The 17,819-nt window shown below is 41.9% G+C and overlaps 1 protein-coding gene across 4 annotated transcripts in view; it reads right to left on the bottom strand.

Moving 5' to 3' along the window:
- Positions 1-17,819, bottom strand: part of Zfyve9 (zinc finger FYVE-type containing 9) — a 161,170-nt gene that overhangs the window by 14,455 nt on the left and 128,896 nt on the right. For all 4 annotated transcript variants that reach the window (XM_085686393.2, XM_085686395.2, XM_085686394.2 and 1 more), the window contains 2 exons: positions 4,706-4,856; positions 907-987 (listed from right to left, as the gene is read on the bottom strand). In XM_085686393.2, the coding sequence (XP_085542519.2) occupies positions 907-987; positions 4,706-4,856 (232 nt within the window). The remainder of the gene's footprint in view (positions 1-906; positions 988-4,705; positions 4,857-17,819) is intronic.

Genomic DNA, 17,819 nt, shown 5'->3' with positions numbered 1-17,819 from the left:
TATAGTTTCTTAGAGCAGGAATGTTTACTACATTTAAAGTAACACACACATTCCAGTAAGAATCTGTTTTGCACTTACTGTATTATTTTTTTTAAATATTTATTTGTTTATTATGTATACAGTATTCTGTCTGCAGGCCAGAAGAGGACACCAGGCTTCATTACAGATGGTTGTGAGCCACCATATGGTTGCTGGGAATTGAACTCAGGACCTTTGGAAGAGCAGGCAATGCTCTTAACCGCTGAGCCATCTCTCCAGCCCCACTTACTGTATTATTGAAATGTAACTCAACAGCAGCATCACTGTTGAACTGGTTTTGATCTGTTTAGAACTGTTATAACAGGACTTTGCCAGTAATTGGATTTTTTTGAGTTCAAGGTTATGATGTATACATAGCAAGTTCCAGGCTAGCCAAGGCTACAGAGTGAGACAAGCTACAGAGTGAGACCTTGTCTCAGAAAAACAAAACAAACCAAACACAAAACTATAGCAATGTAATTCAACTGCATTCTTAGGTAGAACTCTCAGCTACCTCTCCAGCACCATGTCTGCCTGCACACCAGCATGCTTCCCACCTCTGAACTAGCCAACTAAATGTTTCCTTCATAAGCGTTGCTATAGTCATGGTGTTTCTTCACAGCTATAAAACCCTCAGACAGACATCTACAACACAGTGCCAAGCCCGCCCCCCGCCCCGTTTCATCTAGGATAAGCTTGCGCGCCTGCCTCTGTTTCCCTAATTGGGATCACAGACCTGTACATCTGATCTGTGTAGCAGGTTTAGAGGGAAAGAAGTCCACCACCTGAGCTACATCCACAGCACTCAGCAAACTCAGTATTGCTTACTTTTCAGCTGTACAATCAGGAAAGAACTGAGGCACAGGGAATAAACAATCCATCCTTTACCTTCCACAATACTGGACTTGGCAAGGTATCCTGAAGAGGATTTCAGAGCGCCACTGAACACAAAGAAACTGGCACCAGTCACTATAACAGACAGAGAAATAGATTAGTGAAGACAGATCACGGAGATGAGTATTGGGAACAATAATGAGGTATAAGTGGGGAATTCCAGACATCAACACACAGAAAACAAAACACCACCACGTGCACGAATCAGTTAGTTTAAATGCTTACCATATGCTTGTGAGAGAAATTTAAGATACAATCCACCCTACATTCTGTAGTTCTCTTCCTCAAACAAGAATCAAACCGCCTGGCTGGTCTGATGTTTTTTATTTGCTTTTCGGAGACAGGGTCTCACTATGTAGACCAGGCTGGCCTTGAACTCACAGAGAACTACATCCTCTGCCTCCCAGGTGCTTGGATTAAAGGTGTGTACCCCTCCCAAGTAGAGTTATTTTTAAAAGTCTATTTAGAATGAATATTTAGGGCTGGGAGATATCTCAGTGGGTACACTACCTTCTATATAACCATGACAACCAGAGTTTGGCTCTTCGGCACCCATGAAAATTTGAGGTATAACAGTGTCCATCTGTAATTCCAGATAGCAGGTGAGGACAAGCAGCTCCCGGGAGCTCACTGGCCAGCCATCTGAGCCAGTGAGCCCCAGGTTCAGTGAGAGATTCTCTTTCAAAACAAGTTGGGGGTTGGGACAGGGGCTTATTAGATGACTCAGTAAGTAAAACCCTTGCCACCAATCTGGTGACTTGATTTCTATCCCTGGGACCCATGTGTTAGAAGGACTAAACCTATTTTCTCAAATTGTTGTCTGACCTGAACACAAACACAATAAATAAATGTTAGAAAAACAACACAACAATAAAACAAAACAAAATAGTGAGCAAGTAATTAAGGAAGATACCTGAAGCTGACTTCTGGTTCCCACATAGAGAAGTGCCAAGTAAGTGCATATACATCTTCATTCACGTGAGACATCCACATACACCCACACACGCACACACTCATGCATGCACACACGCACATCACACTACACTACCACTATCTCTCCAGAAAGGAAAGGATATGCACTTAAAACTTATATTGCTCTTATTTTCCTACACCTTTGTTTGTTTGTTTGTGACAGGGTTTCTCTGTGTTCCTACCTGTCCTAGAACTCACAATGTAGACCAGGTTGGCCTTTAACTTGAAGATCCACTTACGTCTGCCTTCAGAGTGCTGGGATTAAAGGCATTTGCCACCACCACCACCCAGCTATTTTCCTACATCTAAAACTGAAATGAACTAATCCAATTTCCTACTGATTGTTCTTATAATACATCTAACAGGCAGCAATCCAGCCCTTGTCAGATACTCCTAGTTACAAGGAGATATAAGGCAAGCATCGTAGCTCTGAACAACTCTTAGAATTACAGAGCATGCCTGTAACACATGAGCTCCCTGTAACACCTGCCCATTGGAGCTGGCTCTGTACGCCATCATCATCACCATCATCATCATCATGGCTTCTAAGGCCCCATGTGTGTTAGATAACCACTCTACCATTAAGTTTCCTTAGCTACCTTTTTACTTAATGGTCCCAGCTTTGGTAGCTATTAGAGAATAAACTGAACCTTTATTTTCATATTTAAAAAAAGCTAATTTTTACTCTTCTTCTAAAGTATGTTTCCAGGATAAGCACGTATATGTTATTGAAATAGTCTTCCTTTCACCTGAGTCCTGACTGCTCAGAGGTCTCAAATCATCTTCTAGATGTCACCTACTTTTATCAAAAATTTTCATCAATGGGCTGGAGAGATGGCTCAGCGGTTAAGAGCACTGCCTGTTCTTCCAAAGGTCCTGAGTTCAATTCCCAGTAACCACATGGTGGCTCACAACCATCTGTAACGAGGTCTGGTGCCCTCTTCTGGCCTGTAGGCATTCATGCAGACAGAATATTGTATACATAATAAATAAATATTTAAAAAAAATTTTCATCAATGATATCCGGAACATTTTTCAGTATTCTAGACATATCTAGCTAATTAGACATAACTGACTAATAGGGAACACTGTGGATTTACCACCCTGCTTTATTTTTGGTTTTGTATTTGAAAACACACATACTAAATTTTTTATGCTTCCACTAATCATTGACTTTAATTATATATAAAGTGAAGACAATGACCCCCACTCTTGCAGACTAGGGAATGCTTCACAAAACACACTAAAGGAACAGTTTCAGGAGGAACCTGGAGGGAAATAAGGTTTGTGGTTGAATGGATTTGGGAAAAGCTAGACATCACCCTTCTCTCCATTCACTGTCAAAAGCTGGAAGGTTCCATGTTGGGTGGCTGGAACTTATTTAATACAACTTTCCCAGATTTAATACTTGAGTGAATATTTTATTTAATTACTTATTTTTTGTTTTGTTTTGTGTTTTTGAGACAGGGTCTCTCTACACAGCACCATGCCTGACTATGTGGACATTTCAAGCCACAGGACCTGAGGAACACTTTGGGCACTGCCACCTGAACAAGATTTCTTGAATTTGAATGTATTCTAGAACCACTCGGGCATCTTTAAGAGCCACCTGTGAGCAGTCTTCCTTTGCAAGTGGTGAGAGCATACCCAGGCTGCACTACACCAAAGGTCTTCCCTGAGCTGCAAATGCTACCTGGCATACTCTCAGTACACGGCCTAGTCTCACCTTCAGATAGCAATGTTGGCCTGTCAATATTTGAAGATAGTTCTTTTAAAAAAATATTTAATTTTATTATTTAAATTGTGTGTGTACTTGAGAGCATGCAGGTGCATATATAAGCCAGAGGCACTGGATTCTGGTGGAGTTGGAGTTACAGGTGGCTCAAACTTGCCCTGTCTGAGTACAGGGAACTGTACTAAGGTATTATGATGAAGCTCTAGGGAGCCAGGCATAGGTGATGCACACCTTTAATCCCAGAATGCAGGGGCAGGCAGATTTCTGAGTTTGAGGTCAGTCTGGTCTACAAAGTGAGTTCCAGAACAGTCAGAGCTACACAGAGAAACCCATCTCAAAAAACAGAAGGGGGAGAGGGTAAAGAGAGAGAGGGAGGGAGGAAGAGAAGGAGGAGAGAGAGAAAGGGAAAACGAAGGAAAAGAGCTGTATGGGTTCTTAACTGCTGAGCCATTTCTCCAGCCAAAGACAGTTCTTTTAAAACAATTCCTGTTACAAAGATAGTATTTGCAAATTTGAAGACTCGAAGAGACAGACAGCTACTTGAGTAGGGAAAATAATCCTGAAAATATACTTGAAAAGATTATTTTGTGGTCACGTATCCACTAGAAAGTAAGTGGCAGGAGCCTGAGATATCCAATCCTTCAACAGAACAACCTTCCACTATAAAAAAAATTTTCACTGTGCCAGGTGTGGTGGCTGGAGACTTCAATCCCAGCACTCAGGAGGCAGAGACAGGAGGATCCTGAGTTCAAGGCCAGCCTGGTCCACAAGATGATTTCCAGGCCAGCTAGAAATACATGGTAAGACCCCATCTCAAACAATAGTAATTAAATTAAAATAGGGTGGGAGACATTACTCAATGGTTAAGAGCATTAGCTGCTCTTCCAAAGGACCCACATGGTGGCTTGCTACTGACTGCAATTCTAGGCCCAGGAGAGCCAATACCGGTAGTCTTCTGGACTTTGCTAGAACCAGACATACACGTGATGCACAAACATTCATGTAGGCAAAACATACATACCTGTATAAATAGTAATAAAAATAAATAAATAAAAGCAAAACTCCTCCAGTAGTGTAGCCGCTTACCTTTCCTGGGCTGATTGTGAATACTGATGGCCTGGGTCTGATAGTTTCCATCGTCATTCTGTACACACACGAGATGAGAGTCTGCCTTTTCATTGAAACAGGCCCCTCCTGCCAGGACATGCTCATTCGACTTGTTTATGGCTTTCATCATCTATAATGAAAGGACAGGGTTAACCTTAGTCTGTAAGAATGAGCAGTTTTTCTTTCTAACATGGCAGGACACCACCTTCCCAAAGACAAAAAGTCAAAGTTCCTGTGTGACCCTGCCATATACCCTATGCACATTTTGTACTCAGTGCTTTGTCTTTCCCTTTTTTGTTGTTCTTTGAGAAGGGTCACACTATGTAGAGTGCCTGAACTCCTATACAAACTAGGTTGACCCTGAACTCATAGAATCCTTTGCCTCCAGACTGCTGGGATTAAAGGTATGTTCCACCATGCCCAACTTTTTCGTCTTTTCCTAGTTGCACTGAATTCAATTAATGCAAACTAGCTCAGTTAGGTGTAGTAGTTTCTGCTCCTCCCCGCATTCTGAGGACACACATGGCAGTGGTGGCGTTCACCCTTAAACCCCAGCACTTGGGAGGCTGAGGCATGCCACACAAATCTCTACCACTGAGCTTCACCTCCTAGCCCTTTGTTTAAAAAAATTGGGGGGTGGGGGAGGGGGAATATCTATTTGGGAGTAGAACTCAAAGTTATATGGTAATTCTGTTTAATGTTTTGGAAACACACTCTACTTGGAGTTTGTTTTCTTCTTTGGGCCTTTGGGCAAAGAACTGCCCATTGCCTCGACCACTGACAAAATGCACGGTGTTTGGACTGGACAAGCAGGACACAAGGAAAAAAATACTGTCAAGCCTTGCCAAGACAGGATAAGATGATTTTGAAAATTTTTCTGTCTCTGAAAATGGTCCGTCAGTTACTCTAGGTCTTAGCCAAAGTTGGTTGCTCCAACACTGCCAATGAGACTTTGGGGGACTGCCCAGGTAGCCAGCTGTCTCTGTCATCTACTGCACATTTTGGAAGCTGCTCAATTGTACTTCCTGCCTACTCAAGTAATATTATCTCCCTTCTCAGGTCTTCGATAGGGTTACTTTCCTCTTTCAACTTAGTCAAGCCATTTCTAATACAAGAATTAGACTCCTTAGGATAGAATAATTATTTTTTTAATATTTATTTATTTATTTATGATGTATACAACATTTGGTCTGTGTGTATGCCTGCAGGCCAGAAGAGGGCACCAGACCCCATTACAGATGGTTGTGAGCCACCATGTGGTTGCTGAGAATTGAACTCAGGATCTTTGGAAGAGCAGGCAATGCTCTTAACCTCTGAGCCATCTCTCCAGCCCTCGATAGAATAATTATTGAAATATTTAGTATATTTCTGCTTAATATTGTTTATGCTGGTTGTGATTTTAATTTTTATACTTGATATCTGTTCTTACTGTATATAGTTTTGTATTGGGTTTGGAACTCTCTTCTTTAGACAAAAGGGGGAGGCGATGGAGAACCTCCTTCAGCCAATGGACCAGGTTGGGCGTGGCCTTGCATACCAAAAAGGTGTGCACTCATGTGCCCACGCTTTCTCTTCTCTCGCCCGGATGCTGAATTCAGTTCCTGTTTCCCATTTGTGTAGAGGACTATGATCTGTGAGTCCCCCTTAAATAAAGAACCCCTTATTATACTTAATTCTGAGTTAGTGTGGGATTAATTTATTCACATTCTCCTACATCTGCCAAATTTCATGATGGATGAACTATTCTATTTCTGTGTACATGTGTGAATGTGAGTATACGTCTGTGTGTGTGTCTTTCCCTATCATTAGATATTACCTGTAGGCGGAGACTGTTCATTCATTTCCTGGCTGCCCAGACCCAAAACAATTACACAGAAACTGTATTAAGACACTGCTTGGCCTATTAGCTTATGCATATTTCTAGCTAGCTCTTATATCTTAAATTAACCTATCTCTATTAATCTGTGTATCACTATGAAGATGTGGCCCACCAGTAAGATTCCAGTAAGCTCCAGCAGGCATGGGCTTTAGCGGGCATCTTTCTCCTTTGACAGCTACATGGCTTCTCCCTGATTCTGCCTACTCTCTTGCTATATCTCTTCCAGCCTGACTATATTCGGCTGAAGCAGATTCTTTTATTAACCAATGGTTGCAAAACACATTCACAGCATACAGAGGGGAATCCCACATCAATTACTTATACAGTCTGTGGTATTTGAATAAGAATGGTCCCTATAGGCTCATATACTTGAATGCTTAGTCACCAGGGAGTGGAACCATTTGAAAGGATTAGGAGTATTAGAAGGTGTGGCTTTTTTTGAGGAAGTATGTTCTGGGACTCTGAGGTTTCAAAAGTCCATTCCAAGGCCCCCCCACTGCCTGCAAGATAAGGATAAAGCTCTCAGTTCCAGCATCTGCCTGCATGCCACCATACTCCCCACCATGATGATAATGAACCAAACCTCGGAAACTCTAAACAAGCCAACAATTAAACGCTTTCTTTTATAAGAGTTGCCTTGGTCATGGTGTCTTCTCACAGTAACAGAACAGTGACCAAGACAAAATCCTTTGCTTGTTTTATAATTGTATTGTTTATCTTTTGTTGTTGTTATAAGCCTGCATTCTTCCTTTTATTTTTGGTAGGGGCAGGGGTTATGAGATATGGTCTCATGTAGTTCAGGCTGGCTTCCCACTCGCTATATAACCATGCAGTGGAGAACTGTTTTGCTCTTCTAACCCTCTTGTCTCTATCTCTTGGTGCTGGGATTACAGTGGGTAACCTTATGGTTTTCTTGTTCTGGCTCCAAGTAAGCAAAATTTCCTTGTTTTTAACATCCTTGTTTAAGACATCCTTAGCAATACATACATTGGCTTTATTAGTTGTACTGAAGTTCCTTCTCTCCCAGTAACTAAATCTCAGAGGGGCTTCCTCCATTCCCACATTTTTTCTGTCCTACGTCAGCAGAATGAGTCTAAGATATGCAAGATATGTAAGTGAGTGAGTCCGTGGGTCAGACAACAGACAAGAGAAGGATGGAAACACAAAGGGCTTTCTGGTGTGGACTGCATGGTGACCACTGCTGCTTGACAAAGTTCCAGCATCCAACATTCTGAATCACAAGCCTTCACCACCTTTTTACCTTTGTTTTGAATGATTCTCACGTGTGCTGTGGGGTTTCTTTCTCGCTCCTCCTTTGGGTATTTTATGTGGGCTTTTGTGAAGGATGAAAATGTATACAATGGCAGTCTCTTTAAACAAAGTAATTCTTTGGAAAGGATCCCTACCACTGTGGAACTATATAGCATAATAACTCTGCCTACTCTCCACACAGCTCTCCCCACTGTGACCCCCTTCTCATTACACCAAGAATGGAGAAGTTAAAGATTTACTACCTGGGCATCCCCGGTCCCAGGCATGAAAAACACACAATTGAGAGAAATAATGGGACCAGAGCCTGAGGACATCTAGGGCAAGAGTTCAGTTAATAATAGAACAGGGCCCAGGATTAGTGGCTTACTGGATGAACGACAAGATACAGTCCACCCCACAGGGAGCAGGTTCTTTAAGAAGTTAGACTGCCTTGATTCCCCTCTGCTGTATACAGGAGCATACACAGAAGGAATCAGAATGGCATAGTATAATGAAAGGAGTAAGGTGTGGACATCTTCCCTTTGGAGAACGTATTATGGAGAACAAGTCAATATTATAAGACTAAGGGACATAAGTATGCAATTAGGAAACAGTTCAATTTGGTTGTTGTGCTACATGACAAACACTACTTCATGCCCTCTGAAGAATGAAAATTGCTTTTAGGGGTACACCTCCTGACCACAAAGGCTGCGACCATGCAGGAGGAGTGTAGGAGGGCACCTGGTGGGGTTACTGAACCTTAGAGGACAATAGGCATTTACATTCTTGCTGTTTTTTGCTTCAAGAAAAATGCTGTGCCAATGAAGCTGAGGGTCACTTTCACCCCAGGATTATTAAGCCTGCTTTCAACATTGCTTGTGGTTAAACTATAAGGCAATTACAGAGTATATAAGGTGCAGCCTATTTTCAACAAATGGTCAACCACCTTGATTCACCCTCGGATCCTGTCAGTCTCCTTCCCTTGCTGACTCCACACCTCCTCTTTGGGACCAGCACCCCACTGGAGCTGGACTCCCGCCGTTACAAAAATGCTGCGACTATTTTGCAAAGCCAGAAGGCCATTTATTCTTGGAGTGTTCAAAGCTTTCAGGTTTCATCAACAATCCAACAAGTGAAGGAATTGGAAACACATCTTCGTGGTGCTCTTAGCTTCTTAAGGTGAAATGAGGCTTATATAGTAACTATTATCTCCAACATGGAGACTGGCTTCAAACCAGTGCTTGCTGCTCCATTTTGAGTTTGTTTTTACATAGTTTGAGAGAGATTGGGATAAATAATGTTCTTTTCTTTCTTTTTTGGGTTTTTCGAGACAGGGTTTCTCTATGTAAAAGCCCTGGCTGTCCTGGAACTTAGTCTGTAGACCAGGCTACCCTCAAACTGCCTGTCTCCCTCCCAAGTGCAGGGAGACGTGCGCCACCACCGCCTGGCTACAATCTTATTCTTTCATGTGTGGAAATTCAGCTCTTCTAGTGCCATTTGTTGAAATGATTCTTTTGCCATTTAGTGTCCACACACCCCTGCTTAAACCAATCGGTCAAAAATGAATTTGTCTCTCAATCCTAAACTCTGTTCTATGCCAGCACAGCATTATACTGTAGCCTTGTAAGAAGTCTTAAAGCTTTATTCTAAATTTATTCTCCTTTTCTCAAACCATTTCTAAATTGCTACATAAGACCCACTACGCTTCCCTGAATATCTAGTATTAGCCTTTTCATTTCTCAAAGGCTGTGAAAACTGAGGTTTTTATGGAGTCTGTAGAGAATGCTGAGTGGTGATGATTTTGTCAGTATTAAGGGTCTGGATCCAGGCACACAAAGGTCATGCCACATATGTAGGGGGTCTTCAGTCTCTACAACCATTTATACTTTCCACAATACAAATCTTACCTCCCCAATTAAGCTTACTGTAGGGATCAATACAACTTTAAGTCATCACTACCCTACAGCTTTGCTTGTAACTTTTGAAAAGCAGGTATTTGCTGGCCTCAAAACTGATATGCATCTGCATTGAAAAGAATTTTTTCCCCTTTTGCAACAATTTCAGATTTCATTAGTTCAGATGCCTTGATTTTCTTTTTTGTAATCATGACTTATTGTTAACCTGCTATTTGATATCTATGAGAACATTAAAGCCCCTTCCCCAATTAAAAAAAAACTGATATGCAATCAGTTGACCTCCAACTTCTAATCTTCCAGGCTCCACCAGCTGAGCATGGGGACTGCAGAGGTATGCCACCATGCCTGCTTTATGTGCTGCTGGGGGCTGAGCTCAACTTTCTCACATGCCAGGCAAACATTTTAGGAAGCCCTCAAAGGTTAATTGGATTTTTTAATTTAACATTTTAAACTCTGTGTAGGTGTGTGTGTCTGCATGTGTGTGTGTCCATGGGAAAGGATGGTGCCTTTAGAGCCAATTTAGGCTGTGAACTGAACTCAGGGCCTCTGCAAAAGCAGCAAGCGTTCTTAACTGCTAAGCCACCTCTCCAGCCCTTTCAAAGGCTTATTTTTGAATATTTATTAATTTAAAGTGTGTAAGCATATTGTCTACATATATGTATGAGCACCTTCTGCATGCCTGGTGTATAAAAAGGTCAGAAGAGGGCATCAGATCTCCTGAACTTAAATTAAAGATGGTTATGTGCCACCATGTAGGTGCTGGGAACCAAACCCGGTCCTCTACAAAAGCAGCATGCGTTCCTAACTGCTAAGTCTGTGGGGAGTGGAAGAATATGTAATGTCCTGAGTGAAGGCATGCTTTTCATACAGGGAGAGCCATTATTAAGGATTCCAAAGCCTCAGATTAATGGAAAAATGGTAAAGTCTTCCCCAGGCTAGGCTCAGGGAAATGGAAACTATCCTTCTGGTCCAAGTGTGGATGCTAACAGGATGTGCAGAAAATGTCCACAAGACTGCTCCTACTGAGATTAGCTAAACTTGATCCAGCTGGATACCATAAACCCTGCATCTTTGCTTATCTGTATGCAATAACTCCACCTCCTAGTTTAAATGTATACAATACAGTCTAGGCTTCCAGGGTGCTGAAGTTTCTTATCCAAGAGCCCAGATGGCCTGATGCCAGCTTTTGTGGGGGTGTCTGTCTTTTCTTCATTCCCTTGCCACCCCAGGCAGGTCGATCCCTGGGGCTGTGCAAGGATGCAGCATGAGCCATCTCTCTAGCTCCTAATTATTTTTTTTTAAAATTAATTACATCGTGTGTGTGTGTGTGTGTGTGTGTGTGTGTGTGTGTGTGTGTGTGCTAGAAGACAACTTTAAATGCAGTTGCTAGCTCAGTCTTGGCAGCAAAGGCCTTTGCTGGTCCAGAGGTTTTACTTTTTAAAGGCAAACAATCTGAATCAGTAGGCTCATGCTTAGCCTGAAGAACTAATCTGTCATTGGCAATTGACATGTGTACCACATGAAAGGGAGATGATTGCACATAGCAATTTAAAGAACGTCACATCCATCGTTTCCCCCAAACCATTAGGCTAAAGTGGTTTCTAATTGTGTCTACACTAAGCAGACTAAGAAACATGTCTAATTCAAACATTCTGAATAAAATACCTGGCATTGAAGGAAATCATTTTCTTGATTTATCTGGTGCTAGTTTCAATTCCAACATGGTAAACTTAAATTCCTTTAGAATTGAATTAGCATATTTGATTGCCCTTTAAAATTATGTTCATTGGCAAAAGCAGATTTTCCCAGATTTTTACCAACCATAAAATGCACTATGCTTACCACCTGTAAAACATGACTGTTTCAGTTGTGTTATTTCTACACTCTATCAATTCAAATTCTATTTATTTTCTATCTCTTTTTTCATACTAATGAATGTACTTTTCCATAGTAATCTCCCAATTATATTTTTCTAGACATGTGATTTCATATAACCTTAATCAATTTGATTAGTTCCACATCAAGCCCAACTGTGATGTCATACTTTATCTTGCCTTCCACTCAGAATCATATGATTGTAAGTGCTAACCCCAAACTAACTTTTCTGTCTTGCTTCCCTTTTTAACTGTACCCAAATATGCTTTTTACATGCAATGACTACCACTCCCTCACACACACTTTTTCTCCCCCCTCCCTTTTTTTGAGATAAGAACTCACTATGGAGTTCAGGTTGACACTGAACTCATGATCCTTGTTCCTCATTTTCCCAAGAGCTGGGAGTCCTGTCCATGTCCTGGGCTTAGGACTACTCCCCAAGCCCCAGCCCATTTAGATTTCTCTGGGACTAATGGAGAATTTGTGCTACACTGACCACATTTTCTTACCCAGTGAAAGAGTGGCAATACAAACGTCTCCTGTGGCAAGCAGAATACCCAACACAAAGCACTGCATGCAAACAGAGTGGTCTCTGTGATAATCACAAAGATATGCACTAAATTAATTTCATGGTTAAAAATAGTTCATGTAGGAAAGGGAGACAAGGCAGTATGAAAGTGGTCGGTGTCTTAGTTACTCTTTATTGCTGTGAAGAAACACCATGACCAAGGTAACATATGGGAGAAAGCATTTAATTGGGGGCTTGCTTCCCATACCATTTCGGAGGGTCAGTCAATTATCATCATGGCGGGGAGCATGGCAGACAGGTGTGCTGGAGTAGCAACTGAGAGCTCACATGTATTACACAAGTTACAGGCAGAGGGGGAGGGCAGACACTGGGCCTGGCATGGGCTTTTAAAACTTCAAGCCTATCCCTAGTGACATCTCTTCCAACAAGGACACACCTCTTGCAACAAGGGCACACCTCCTAATCCTTTCCAAAGAGTTCCTGTAACTGGGAACCATGAATTCAAATACATGAACCTATGGGGACCATTCTCATTTAAGTCAACACAGAATCATTTTCAGTGTTGTCACTCAGATCTGCTCATTTTACTTATACAAAATCCCAGGAGTGTTCACTGGTAACTAAGCAGGTGCATATATTTAAAAATCTCAGATAGGTAAGTAGTGGGAAAAACAGATAGCAAATTATTAGCTACGTGGTTAACAGAAATTAATAATCTTGAATAAAATGGTACAATGAGAGATGAGGAGATGGCACAGATGGCAAAGAGTTTCTTGTGTTATATGAGGATCTGAATTCGGATCCCCAGAACCCATGGAAAGGCTGGGCTGGGCATGGTGGCACTTGCCTGCAACCTTAGCACTGGGAAGGTGTAAACAGGTGGATCTTAGGGGTTTCCTGATCAGCTAGCATAGCCAAAATAGTGAGCTCCAGGTTTGCTGATCCCCTGCCTCAAAATCCAAGGTGGAGAGTGGCAAAGGAAGACATCTCATATTGACCTCTGATCTCCAACTGTGAGCACACCCCTACATACTTATGTATATCCTAGTATATTCTCTAACACACACACACACACACGAGAGAGAGAGAGAGAGAGAGAGAGAGAGAGAGAGAGAGAGAGAGAGAGAGAGGAGAGCTTAGGCCTTTTTTTTTTAAAATGGCTGCACAGTGAGACCATACCTTTCTAGTAAACTTTGCCTTAAGTCTTCAACTCTCTCCTTATAAACTGCATCATCATTCTTTGTAGTGAATGCTTATTCTCTTACCTTGCTTGATAAACTGGTACCCAAACTCCAAGATATTCAAGTTCTCATCTCTAGCATCTGACAATCTATCAATGAGTAGCCATTCTCAACTGCTGCCTTTAATTGTCAGTCTTGTGTGAATGTGTGTGTTTTGTTTTATTTTTAGAGGTGGGGTTTCTCTGTGTAGTTCTGGCTGACCTAGAGCATACTCTGTAGACCAGGCTGGCTTTGAACTCAGAGATCCTTCTGATTCTGTCTCCTGAGTGCTGGGATTAATGGAGTATACCATCACCACCCAGCTTGATTGTCAATCTTGGTCTCCATCAAAATCTTTCAGGGTTTCTAAGACCAGGATTCCAGTTCTGGTTATAAAATTTGATTCTATGTTTAGGCTTCTCATAGTCTTGTTTACTGTCAGCATATCTGAAAAGCAATAGCTGCAAAATCATCACTATGGAAAATATCAGACTGAGCTTTATGTGACCATTGGTTGCCAGAGCCTTTGTAAATTTCTTCAGGGCCTAGTTGGAATGTTCTGGATGTTGAGGTTGATGTCTTGCAGACCAGAGCCACTGGCTTTCATTTACTACAGACTCCTCTTCCACATCTATGGAGGACAAGAAGTTTCTTCAAACACTGGCTTTGCATTTTCACCTTTGACCACATTCTGTACAGGCCTTTTGCCATCTTTTCTGTTGGCTGTTTACTCATCAAATGTTGATCCTTGAGCAAATGCTGTACTCCAAGGGCACTTGCAAGATTTCAGAGTTCAGTGTCAGAGGTGTTGGTCAAAGATTTTTCTAGATTTTGGACCCAGAATCGCCTTTTCTTCCCCCCCCCCTTTTTTTGAGACAGAGTTTATCTGTTTAGCTCTGGGTATCCTAGAACTCTCTCTCTGTAGACAAGACTGGTCTTGAACACAGAGATCCATCTGCCTTTGTCTCCCAAGTGACGGAATCAAAGGTTTGTGCCACCACCGCCAGGTGAACCACCTTTTCTTTTTCATGAGTTTCTATACAGCCTTTTCTTTGAGGCTAAAAATTCTCCCCTTTGTGTTCTTGGTGAAAGGCACAAGTTCCTCCAAAATATTTCTGTTCAAAGATCTCCTTGTCCAAGAAGATGAGGAGGTTCTCATGGTAAAATGAGTTGGTGGCTGCTTCCTGGTCTGGTCTCTCTACTGGGATCCAGCTGGTAGTACTGCTCATCTTAGAACACTGGCAAATGTCAAGAAGTTCATCTTCACCAATATACTTGTATTTCTCCAGCTTTTATTTTTTTAAGATTTACAAGCTTTATTTTTAATGTATAAAGAGCTAACATGATCTCTTTCATTGGCTAGATGGGTCTTAAAAAACTCATTCAAGGAAGATCCCTTAATACAACCTAATGGACCCTTTGTCTTTCATGATGGAGATCCTGGTGGTACATGTTCAGCCACATTTCCAGGTAGAATGAGCAGACATGGCAAGAGCAAGAACCCTGGCTGAATTTTCATGGTGACTCCAGTAGAGTTACTGCTTGCCTTAAGAAGTTCAACGAGGGAAAAAGAGAGCTCTCTCCAGGTCCTTTTGGAAGTGGGACACTAATGCTGTCATGTGTGAGTGTGGTGTATGCACACGTTTGTGAGTGTGGAGGCTGAGGGAGTGAGTACTCTGCTCTATCACTCCCCATCATCTTATTCCCTAGAGGTAGTTCTCTCACGGAACCTGGAACCAGACTGGTGGTCAGCAAGTCCCAGGGACCCCATCTCAGTCCCCTCACAGCGCTGGTGTTACAGGTGTGTGTATGACCACACCTGTCTTTTTACATGGGCTTTTGGGATTTGAACTCAGATCTCCATTCATGTGCAGTACATGATCTTACACAATGAGTCATTTCCCAGCCTCCATGGCTTCTTATGCATACCTTTCTCATAGATCATATATCTCAAAGTGGGCCAGTTTCCTGAGACTTCAAGCTACCACTGAGCATTTGCTCATCGTATAACTGGTGGTAAGGGTTAGACAAGCAGGGACAGCCCCATGACTACCCGATACACTATAATTTCATGTCTAACTCTTGACAAGTGCTATTATTTTGCTTCTTCTTATTCTGCCAAAATGAAGCACCTTGAAAATCTGACCCCAAATCACGGCTTAGTAAACATTTCAGTTCTTGCATAAAGTCTTTGACTCTCTATTAGATACTAACATGAGCATCTCCTCCTTTGAAATGACACAGCACACACTTTCTCTTTGTATTTATTTATATATGCCGTCATCCTCATTCAGCCTTGAATAATGATTAACGAAGAAGGATTAAGTCAGACTTACTGTATTTGAATCTTGGCTTTGCTGACCTCTATGCCCCATTTCCTCCTCTGTAAAATGAGATATTTTTTAAAAAGGTATCTATCTATATAAGCTACCTAGCGTAGTCCTCAGGAGAAGCCCAGAAGATTTACTACTCCATATGGTGTTGGCTCAGCTATGCTCACTGTCACTCTGTTCACAGTAGCTACAAGATAGAAACAATCTCAATGCCCTTCAAGTGATGAATGGATGATGCAAATGTGGTACACCACGCACAAGAGAATACTATTCACAGTAAAGAAAAATGAAATCATGAAATTTGCAGGTAAATAGAACTATAAAATATCATACTAAGTGAGGTAACCCAGACCTAGAAAGATAAACACCACATGTTCTCTCTTATTTGTTGAGTTTAGCTCCAGACCTTTAGATGTTAAGCACATAACCTGGAATAATTAGATACCAGGTGCAGTGTTTTAAATGAGACATCTCCATATTCTTGGACATTTGAATATTTGGTCTCCAGTTTATGGCACTGTGTGGGTAGGATGAGGAGGTATGGCCTTGATCGAAGAGGTATGTCCCTAGGCAGGGAGACAGGCTTTGTCATTCTGTTTGCCCTGTTTCCTGATTGCTGTCTGAGGTGTAAACTCTCAGCTTTGTTCATGCCAACAAGCCTGGTGCTTGCTGCCAGCTTCCCTGCCATGATGGTGATGGGACTCTTATCCTAGATATAAGCTGAGAATAAGCCTTCCTCATATAGTTGCCTGGGTCATGGAGTTTTATCACAGCAACAGAAAGTGACTAAGACACCAGGATAGTAAAAAAAAGAAGACCATGGAGCAAGAGGAGCTCTATAGGCTTTATAAAGAAAAAAATAGGATTGTGAAGGGGTTTGCCTAGAGAGAGGGGAGGAAGGGAACACAGAGGAAAATGGATGCAGGCAGGATAAATAATATTAAGGATGTTTGAAAAAGCCAAAGGGTATTATTTTATGTTTACTTACAACTGCATATATAGAAGAACACACACACACACACACACACACACACACACACACTAATCGAAGTTATACCACTTGGGGTGACAGTGCTCCCTCAAAAGCCATAGTCTAACAAAAATCTCAGTGCTAGGAGAGACCAAGAGACTCCGAACAATACAAACTATTGCCATGGTCCTCAGCTGCAGACTAGAAATCAAAGCTAAGACCTTATTACTGAGGTCACCACATACTTCGGACAGAGGTCTTGGAGGAACTGCGCTGGAACTGACCTGGAAGATTCCTTACCAAAGACTAGTTCTCACAGTATCTGAAAGAATTATGCCAATGGAGGAAAGCAATCATTATCCTTATCAGCTATAACATCTATGAACCATAAAAATGACTAGGATGCATTGCAAGGCATTCTGAAAGATGCAGTGGTGGTACTCATACCTCGAGGGCAGCCAGTAGATGCCTAATTGGACTGAAGACCCACTCGGTAGAAAGGAATTAATGTCTGCCATAGTAAACCTACTCCACTACCTGTGGTTAGTGAAGCTAAGGAACCTGGGGAGTCTACTATGCCACTTTCCTAAACCTTAACTGCATTCTTTTTTGGGTTGTTTTGTTTTGTTTTTCAAGACAGAGTTTCTCTGTCTAACAACCTGGCTTTCCTGGAACTAGCTCTTGTAGACAAGTCTGGCCTCCAACTCTCAGAGATCTGTCTGCCTCTGCCTTCCGAGTGCTGGGATTAAAGGCATGCGCCGCCCGGCCCTCAACTGCACTCTAAACACTACTATCCTTACACTCACAGACAAGTACAGCTTTCACCTCTCATCAAAGAATCTGCTTTTTGCGGCAGCAAAACTGTCCAATTGCAGAACTGTCCAATTGCTTGGCACCAGTGGATACATCTGCTAAGAAATGGCACACCAAAGGCACAGGGAACCTCTTAGAAGAGGGTAGAAAAACTGTAAGAGCAAAGGACGATGACATCTGCTGTAAAACAGTGTCTTTAATTGTTATAGGGAAGCTGCCGCACCCTTGAAATCTCAACGCCATGGCTACCTAAATGAGACCTGATAAATGACAGCACCAGTTGATATGTCAATGTATACAGGGGAAC

Source organism: Myodes glareolus, chromosome 3 (assembly GCF_982192425.1).
Source record: "Myodes glareolus chromosome 3, mMyoGla1.1, whole genome shotgun sequence".
NCBI classification, from domain to species: domain Eukaryota; kingdom Metazoa; phylum Chordata; class Mammalia; order Rodentia; family Cricetidae; genus Myodes; species Myodes glareolus.
Note: the sequence above shows the minus strand (reverse complement) of the source record. Positions and strands in the feature narration are given on the sequence as shown.